The 9,832-nt window shown below is 37.2% G+C and overlaps 2 protein-coding genes across 2 annotated transcripts; one reads left to right on the top strand and one right to left on the bottom strand.

Moving 5' to 3' along the window:
* Positions 1 to 3,644: 3,644 nt before the first annotated feature.
* lhb (luteinizing hormone subunit beta) lies at positions 3,645 to 6,713 on the bottom strand (the record flags this gene model as incomplete). The annotated part of the gene is made up of 3 exons (XM_084391265.1): positions 3,645 to 3,884; positions 5,159 to 5,298; positions 6,707 to 6,713. 3 exons carry the CDS (start codon positions 6,711 to 6,713, stop codon positions 3,645 to 3,647), a joined length of 387 nt encoding a protein of 128 aa, XP_084247391.1.
* A 591-nt stretch (positions 6,714 to 7,304) lies between these two features.
* On the top strand, positions 7,305 to 8,765 carry cox20 (cytochrome c oxidase assembly factor COX20). Its single transcript, XM_084390668.1, has 4 exons — positions 7,305 to 7,493; positions 8,088 to 8,202; positions 8,291 to 8,354; positions 8,548 to 8,765. Exons 1-4 carry the CDS (start codon positions 7,467 to 7,469, stop codon positions 8,672 to 8,674), a joined length of 333 nt encoding a protein of 110 aa, XP_084246794.1. The 5' UTR covers positions 7,305 to 7,466; the 3' UTR covers positions 8,675 to 8,765.
* Positions 8,766 to 9,832: the final 1,067 nt, after the last annotated feature.

The raw sequence follows: 9,832 nt of genomic DNA on the forward strand, positions 1-9,832 counted from the left end.
GGCCGGCTGTTTTCAGGCCGGAGGAAAACGGAAAGCTATTACGCTGTCTCAGACTGAGTACAGAAGCGAAATGAAATTGAGCGGAAGTAAGAAGTCTGACGTAGTCAGGCTAGATACACAGTGAAACGAACAGTAACGATGGTGTCGGATTTACCATATCAATCCCATCCTTTGAAAGTGCATCAAGGTGGATTTGATAAAGACCATAGACTGGCATTATGCAAATTTGTTACATTGTTACACAGGTATGAAACAGGAAGTGAGACTTACACCGTGTCTTAACAACACGCAACACGCGATAAAAGGTATATTTTCCATGTTAATCAGAGTGTTTGTCCTATCCAGCCGTGACGGCGACGATTCTATTTTAGAAACGGTTTCTATTTTTCTGCGACGTCGCGCTGGAACAACAAACACAAAGTGTGGCGATGATAATCTCAGGTACTGTTTATGTGCTTTATTTAATGTTAAAAGCGTGTAATGTGACTTTGAATATCATTCAGTGCTCCACCTTTGTAGCTGTAAAAGCAACAATGGATAATTCACCTCAGATCTTGAAATTAAACAAATGGAAACAAGAACGTTCAAACTGTGAACAAACAAGTATATTATTTGACAAAGATTGCTTTACTAACTCAGTAGCCTTTGTATTTTTAATAATGTTTAAATGGTGTAATAGTTGTGAATTTGATTATGTAGCCTGCCTTATCCATTTTCTTGCGAGTGCCGTCGAGATTAGGCTACTCTCTGGTGCTGTGCATTCGCCGCGAGACTCCGCCCACACGCTGCTCTGATTGGCTGTGGGTTTTAATTGATTTCGAGCATCTCGCAGTCGCGTCGCGTCTAGTGTGGACTGACAAATTATTTGTCGCTGGAATCTTATCGCATCGCGTCTGGTTAGGACACGGTGTTACTGAATCACTGACGACTCGTTTCAGTCAGTTCAGAATCACTTTTTCTTTTAGGAGACAATAACTCCTTTTATCTGTACTTTGATCTTTGCAGACCTTTTACATTCACAAACAGTTATATTACACACTACATGAAATGTAATGTCTGAAAAAGCATAATTGGGGGACTTCAAAAAGCGACGTGAAATGATTCCTTTTTATAGAAAATAATTTGTGTCATATCATTACTTCAGAGAATTCCACAATGCATTGCAATGAGAAATATTGCTTAAAGAATTCATTCAGTACTGAAAATTATCAATAACAATTGCTCAGTCTATTTCAAAATGAACCTGTTTTTATTTTTTATTGTACTTATTTTTTGTTTATAATATCACGTTAGCTTAGTAATATACTACACCAAATGCTATCCTCTTCCAAATCAGTCTCTTTAAGGTTCAATTCCTTAGTTTTGAAACAGAGCCATTGTGTGTCATTTCTCGTGGTAAATGTCTTGTCATGCCATCACAACATAATTACTGTATCAAGATTTTATAGCATAACAGTATTTCCACAAGGCAAACACTGTTAACTTTTAAATGACTGCATAAATTAGTGTGAGAGGGCACGTTTACTTTTCATTTCCCAATTTTCCCAGTATTGATCTTTCCTGCCATCTTCTGGCTGTACAACATCATTGCCGCAGTCCACCAGTCTTCACTGCTGCATCTTGTCTCGTTTCCTTTGAGCTACAGATTCTCCTATGGCATCATTTTGCTCTTTTCATGGTAATCCTATCCGGTGTGCTTGGGGGAAATCAGTACAAGATCTAATATTTGATTAATTACATGCATTCGATTAGGAGAGACTTTTATTTAAAGTGTCTCAGGGATGATGAAAAAGATAAGGTAATTTCATGCTTTCAAAAATAAATTAAATACTGGTAAAACATCTGTGTTAAACAGTACTATGTGCTTGCAAAATATTTTACTAAGTCAGAATATATGTTCACTTCTGAATGGCCTTCGATGGAGAGCCTTTTGCCTGCAGAATGCATAGGCCTTTCTTATGAATGGTTTCATTTGATTTATTTTGTATCTCTTTATATTTCAAGTGCAAAAGAGGCGAAGTTTTATTGTAATTCATCATGGTGGAGACATACTGTAGTCAATTTAATTAACACGCTTCAGTCAATAGTTCATTTGCAGGATTTTCTTCCATACATGTGTGTATCATTTAAACCCAACATTTGTTCTTCTCTCTGGTCATTGGCTGATGATTTTCCAATGATAACTTACAACCTTTTTAGTTTCAGTATCCATAACTGCTCCTTTAGATTATACACAGAATAAAATTGGTTTGACTTTAGCATAGAATATTATGGAGGCTTGTTTCCATCACAGAATACATTTTTTTAAAGGATAGGCTAATTGCGACTTTTTATCTCACAATTGAAAGTTTACATCTCGCAGTTCTGACATTATTTCAGAATTGCGAGATCTAAAGTCAGAATTGCGAGATAAAACCAAAGTCAGAAATAAAGATATAAAGGCAATTGCATGATATAAAGGCAGAATTGCAAGTTTATTTCTCGCAATTACGAGTTGTATGAGTTTATCTCACAATTCTGACTTTACAACATACATTTACAACGACTTTATATCATGCAAGTTATAGGCCTAAAGTCAGAATTCTGAGGGGAAAAAGTCAGAATTGCGAGATATTCAAGTTTTTTTTCACGCAAGTTAACTCGCAATTTCGAGTTTATATAGCTATCTCACAATTCTGACTTTATAACACGCAATTACGACTTTATATCACGCAATTCTGACATAAAAAGTCTCGCAATTCTGAGACAGTGGGCTAGTAGTTTGGGATGGTCCTCAGGACAGTGGGCTAGTAGTTTGGGATGGTCCTCAGGACAGTGGGCTAGTAGTTTGGGATGGTCCTCAGGACAGTGGGCTAGTAGTTTGGGATGGTTCTCAGGACAGTAGGCTAGTAGTTTGGGATGGTTCTCAGGACAGTAGGCTAGTAGTTTGGGATGGTCCTCAGGACAGTAGGCTAGTAGTTTGGGATGGTTCTCAGGACAGTAGGCTAGTAGTTTGGGATGGTCCTCAGGACAGTGGGCTAGTAGTTTGGGATGGTTCTCAGGACAGTGGGCTAGTAGTTTGGAATGGTTCTCAGGACAGTGGGCTAGTAGTTTGGGATGGTCCTCAGGACAGTGGGCTAGTAGTTTGGGATGGTTCTCAGGACAGTAGGCTAGTAGTTTGGGATGGTCCTCAGGACAGTGGGCTAGTAGTTTGGGATGGTTCTCAGGACAGTAGGCTAGTAGTTTGGGATGGTTCTCAGGACAGTAGGCTAGTAGTTTGGGATGGTTCTCAGGACAGTAGGCTAGTAGTTTGGGATGGTCCTCAGGACAGTGGGCTAGTAGTTTGGGATGGTTCTCAGGACAGTAGGCTAGTAGTTTGGAATGGTTCTCAGGACAGTGGGCTAGTAGTTTGGGATGGTTCTCAGGACAGTAGGCTAGTAGTTTGGGATGGTCCTCAGGACAGTGGGCTAGTAGTTTGGGATGGTCCTCAGGACAGTGGGCTAGTAGTTTGGGATGGTTCTCAGGACAGTGGGCTAGTAGTTTGGAATGGTTCTCAGGACAGTAGGCTAGTAGTTTGGGATGGTTCTCAGGACAGTAGGCTAGTAGTTTGGGATGGTCCTCAGGACAGTAGGCTAGTAGTTTGGGATGGTCCTCAGGACAGCAGGCTAGTATGCAGGTAAGTCCTCTCTCTGAGACATGCAGAAGTCGGGCTGCAGGCTCTCGATGGTGCAGTCGGAGGTGTCCATGGTGCAGAGACTGCAGTCGCAGCTGAGGGCCACCGGGTAGGTGATGTGCGGGTCCACCCCAGGGGGGCAGTCCGGCAGGCGCACCGTCTCGTAGCGGACGTCCCGGTACGTGCACACGTGTTGGTAGACAGTGGAGAATGGGCTCTTGTATACAGGCTCCTACAAACAAGATGATACACTCTTTTATAGTACTTCACTGGAAATATTGATGCTTACACACAGCTGTTCAAAAGTTTTTGATCGGTAAGATTTCTTATGTTTTTAGGTAACACTTTATTTTACAGTGTCATTGTTACATATGTTACATGTAGTTAGTACTATAGTAATAACTATAAATTATGCATAATTACATGCAACTAACCCTAAACCAGACCAAACCCTAATCCTAACCTTATACATGTAGTTAATTAATATTACTCAGTACTTAAATGTATAATTACACTGTAACAATGATGACACCTTAAAAGAAGTCTCTTCTGCTCACCAAGGCTGCATTTATTTGATTAAAAATGCAACAAAATAAAAAACTATAATATTGTGAAATATTATTACAATTTAAAACAGCTGTTTTCTATGTGAATATACAGTAAAGTGTAATTTATTCCTGTGATCAAAGCTGAATTTTCAGCATCATTACTCCAGTCTTCAGTGTCACATGATCCTTCAGAAATCATTATAATATGATGATTTGAAGCTCAAGAAACATCTCTCATTATTATCAGTGTTGAAAACAGTTTTATACATTTTTATTTCATGATGTTATGATGAATAGAAAGTTCAAAAGAACAGCATTTATCTGAAATGGAAAGCTTTTGTAACATTAAACACTACCGGTCAAAAGTTTTGGGTCAGTAAGAATTTGTATTTCATTTTTGGGGGGAAATAAATCAAATAAATCAATACTTTTATTCATCAACAATGAGTTAAACTGATCAGAAGTGACATGTTACAAAATATTCTATTTCAAATAAATGCTGTTCTTTTGAACTTTCTATTCATCAAAGAATATCCTGGGGGGACAATTTTTTACACAACTGTTTTCAAGATAGATAATAATAATGAATGTTTTTTGAGCATCAAATCATTATATTAGAGTGATTTCTGAAGGATCATGTGACACTGAAGACTGGAGTAATGATGCAGAAAATTCAGCTTTGGTCACAGGAATAAATTACATTTTAAAATATATTCACATAGAAAACAGTTATGTTAAATTGTAATAATATTTCACAATATTACTTAGTTTTAAGCTTTAGTATTATTTTTTATTTATTTTTTTTCTTTATCAAATAATGCAGCCTTGGTGAGCAGAAGAGACTTCATTTAAAAACATCTTACCGATCAAAAACTTTTGAACGGCAGTGTATATAAAAATTAATGCAAATGAATGTTGTTAAAAATGGTTCCCATGCACATCAAACAGGACTAAGCACCTTTGTTAGGCAGTGTCCGCTGCAGATGCTGGTCTGAAACACCAGGCATTTCGGACAGCCCTCTTTTTCCACAGAGACCGTCTCATTAATCGGCTCACATGGCGGAAGAAAAGAGCTTTGAGCAACGACTAGCAGAACAACTAAATAGAATAAGAGAAGGAGGATGTTGTTTCGAACGACTAACATCCTGTGGAAGGAAAGGAAGGAAAGCAATTTCATTGAAGCGCCTTTGAAACATTCACACAATATTAAAAATGTATTCGACTTACTTGACAGGTGTGTGTGTGTTGCTCAGCAGGCTGTTAGAAGAGACTCTGTGTGTTCAGAGCATCTGGCCAGATTTATACAGGACACTGAAACCAAGTGACCGACAATTACACTAAAATCTGACCTTAAATTAATCACACTGATCTCAAGTGGATTATGTGTTTCCACAACTGTTTAAATGTGTCAGGTCAGAACACAGATAAAAGAACACCTGCTGTGCATCCAGTGTCACTCTGGACAGTTTTATATCTCATCTAACATCATTTCCGTGGAGCTAAATTCGATTCCATGGCCTCTCTGTGAAGCACAGTCAGGAAATGATCAAGGTCTGAGGCCCTGCTCTCAGATTTCACTGTGAGTTAGTGTTCGCAAGGCAGAAAACACTCAAACACAACTCTATTGACAACATATCCACTTTTAAAAATAAAGGTTCTTTAATGGCATCTTTGGTTCCATGAAGAATCTTTGGAACCTTTTTCATTCTAATAGGTTCTATAGACCTTATGCGCCAGAGAAACAAGCGCGCCGCCATCTTTAGAATATTGTCTTTTAACTTCCGTTTTTGCGGTCGCTCTGTATGTTTCTATGGCGCTGCTGTCCAGGAGTAATTAGCTTTTTAAGTGGATTTACTTAATGTAAAGTTAACGAAAGTCATCATGAGGATTGTAATGTTTAAAGCAGATGTCTTAACAAATGGCAGTAGACCGGGAAGATTTTAAAACTAGCCGTTCATTCATAAATAGGCAAGATCGCTGTGAAAATACAGACCGGAAGTCAAAAGACGAGCGCAGCGCTGAAAAGGGGCGGGGCTACATAAGGTCTATATTGGAAAAAATGTCTTTAGATTTTGTTCTTCACACCAAAAAAAAAAAAAAAAAAAAAAATGAATTGAATTGAATTGAATTGTCGATTCAGTTTGAGCCGAAATCGATTCATGTGGATATCAGGTACAGTAGACTACATGTGAATTTTTCTCTAGGAAAAAAAATCCCTCTCAAATAATTCTGTAAACAGGGAACTCTGTCAGCTGGTACATTACTATAATATTAAAGTTTTATTTAAGTAATATTTAATATAGTGCATATTTTTTAGCAAAACGATTCTCAGTAGAGTTAATTTGTCTAGCTAACTATCAAGTGGTCATTGAATGGCATGTGGTAATTGTAACATTACATGACATTGTTTACAAGCTGTTTTATTGACATCTTTTTGTGTTGAAATGCTGATTGCGCGATTACATAAGCTACATTTCGGTAAGTTGTACTGTATTCTTCAACGTACCTCCCATTGTTCATTCATGTTTATTTTGTGCTATAACTAGTAAAAAGGAAGAGATGATCGGTTCACGTGCCACAGCGATCTCTACGATGACACATTAAACAGCGCACATTCATTGTTTCAATTTCATTATAAAATGCACAGGACTTTGTTCCTTTGCTCTGCATTGTATTTTTTTACTGCGTGAGAACAGTGAACATGAACGTGATAGTTGGCTACTGTAGTACAGTAACTTTCAAAGGATCAGGGGAAATTGAATTCCTTCTGATATGACTCCAAACTATAAATTCGTATAGGCTAGTCTAAAATAAACTCTTGTTATGTGTTGTAATGTAAAGTTTGACAACATTTAAAGTGGATGAAGCATCTCATTTAGCCTTCACAGGACCAAAAACTAAAACTAAAACTTATCAGAAACTTATTTTACTGCCTAAGATTTCTTTCAGAAAAAGCAAATCTTTAGTTATTTTTCTCTGTTGTGCATTCAGTAGTCTATTTATTTCAATATATAAACACTGGAAATGGAATCTTATTTTATTTTACACTAGTAACCTATTTTACACTTTGCCAATTAATTACTACACTAGCCCACTGTAATGCTACACAGCGCCTCTAAACACCGGAACCAACTATCGCCAGCTAAAGTGTTCCGTCAGGAAGGATTTATCGGCGCACCGCAAAAGTATTGGGTTAACATTTCATAACGCAGATGAACCATGAGATGAACTTGGTTGAATGATTGTGTAGAAAATTCATCTCGAACATGACCGAGGAGGGCGGTAAGATCCAAGTGGGTGTAATTTTATTCTAGAATTTTAGTCAGATATTACGCTGGTGTTTATAATACCCTGGCCACAATTAACCTTGCAAAAATTAATCATGGTTTTATTATAGTAAAAGTGTAGTAACTATGTTTTTTTTGCCGGATTGATTAGCTACCATTTGTATAACCAATACCATTTGTTTTACTACAAATACCATGGTTAAACTATGGTTAGTGTAGGAAAACCGTGGTTAATTTGTGGTTACACTACAATAACCATGGTTTATTTCTTTTATCTGTACTAAAACCATGGTTAGGGTCTGGATGCAGGACATTGAGTCTTATGCTTTTCCTATACTGTAATGGTGACATTCACCTTGATTTCTAGCAACATCAAAAAAGTACCATGGTATTGCTATCTGACTTTATTGTAATGGCTGTTTAGTGTAAGTTTTGAGTTTGTCATTAATATTTATTCACTGAACCCAGAAGAGATTTAAATCAGTGTAGTGAATGAGTGATTTTTGTAATCAGTGGCATTTTATACAAATAAATGAATAGGCTAGAGTGTTCAGCCATTAATTGGACCCCTAACATTATAACACACACACACACACACAGGGCCCGAAGGTGCTGGGGATCCTTGACATCCAGAATACGCCGTGTGCTCGGGAATCTCTTCTACACGGAGCCGGGGCGTCACTAGTGGCAGGACTGCTGCACTTTCTGGCAACAAGTAAGAGCATGATTCTGTTGATCTTCAGTATTGTTGATAATGTTTCTGTTTTATGTCTTTAATGTAATGCTCAACTTGTCGTTCGCAGGTCGGGTAAAGAGGTCGTTTGACGTGGGTGCCGCAGGATTCATGCTTACGACTCTGGGCTCGTGGTGCGTGTCTCAAAAACAGGCATTGAAACTATAATTAGGTTCTTAATGCTGTAAAATTACATGTTTTTTTACTTTACAGTAAGAAGCATATATTTTAATCAACATATTATCAAACAAGTAAAATAAAATAAAAGTTTTTTTTAGTCCATTACAGAAATGTGAATATGAAAATGTGTATCTCATTGTTTTACAGGTGCTACTGCAGATATAATAATGCCAAGCTGCGTGTTCAGCAGAGAATAATTCAGGACGGCATGAAGAATAAAGTCATTTATGAAGGCACAAATTTGGATCCCACACGGAAAAAGACAGAAGATTAGTGGATGTTCCTTGTCTGATGCCTTTAATGTGATTTAATGTGTATTTATTGCATAATCAAATATGTCAAATGTTTGTAATAAAAATGTTTTAAAGTTAAACAAATGCTTCTTATTTTTATTTTAAGAATAAGTTGTAGGCAGAATGTCTCTTAAACGCATAGAAGCAAAGTCAAAGATCTATTTGTTAATTTGCAACAACAAAAAGTACTTTTTGGTAATGAAAAGATTGTCCCCGAACTATGAATAAAAATACAGAATAAAAGGAGAACACACTGAATAATAACCATATCCTTTTCCTGGTGATCAGCAGGTGTTTTAACAGCTGCAGTTCCGCGTTGAAACACACGATGGCGCTGTACCACACGGTCATTGCATGAGGTGTTATTAAAGCAGGATCCAGCTAGAGGGCATTTGAAAAGAGACTGATTTTGGTTTGTTGAACCTACGACAGAAAGCATGACTTTTCAAATGAACGCTGTTTAAGGAGTGACATGTATAATCCACAGCGATGCAACATACTTTTATACTTTCTGTGTTATGATGTCTATATTTAGTCTAGTTATGATGTCACTGCCGTATGTCATTCAGAAACACTGGTTTGAGGCTGATGAAGGGGTAATTGAGTCTTAATAAAGGGGCTGCAGATGTGACATGAGATTAAAAATCATATTGGTAATTGCATTATGAAAAAAAATATAACAATCACATTTTCCAAGCAAGAATTTGTTAGGTAGAAATGACAAAATGGATATTGTGTTCAAAATGAAGAGACATACTATTTTTGGGCACTTGAGGGCATCTGACATTATTCCTCACTGAAACTTCCCTTGATACCAACTGGTTAAAAGTAAATGCAAAAAAAAAAATGGCGTATAGAAAAGTTAAATTAGTGATAAAAAATAAATAAAAAATCTCAATCAAGTGTGACGGAAGTAAGATATAATCCAGATCATTTGTAAGGGGCCAGTCTGCATAGTTTCTGGCTTCTTAGTAGGTGTGTTTTCTTTCGAGTGTGTATTCATACACTAGTTCTCTTCACGGTTTACTTCTCTTCATGCTGGAGGAAGATCACTTGAACCCTACAGGTCTTTGTTACAGTGATATTCCTGAGGCAGTTCGTTTAGCCCTTTTAAAGTACAGACTTTATTCTGTAGAGAA

This window comes from Rutilus rutilus, assembly GCF_951802725.1.
Source record: "Rutilus rutilus genome assembly, chromosome: 20".
Taxonomy (NCBI): domain Eukaryota; kingdom Metazoa; phylum Chordata; class Actinopteri; order Cypriniformes; family Leuciscidae; genus Rutilus; species Rutilus rutilus.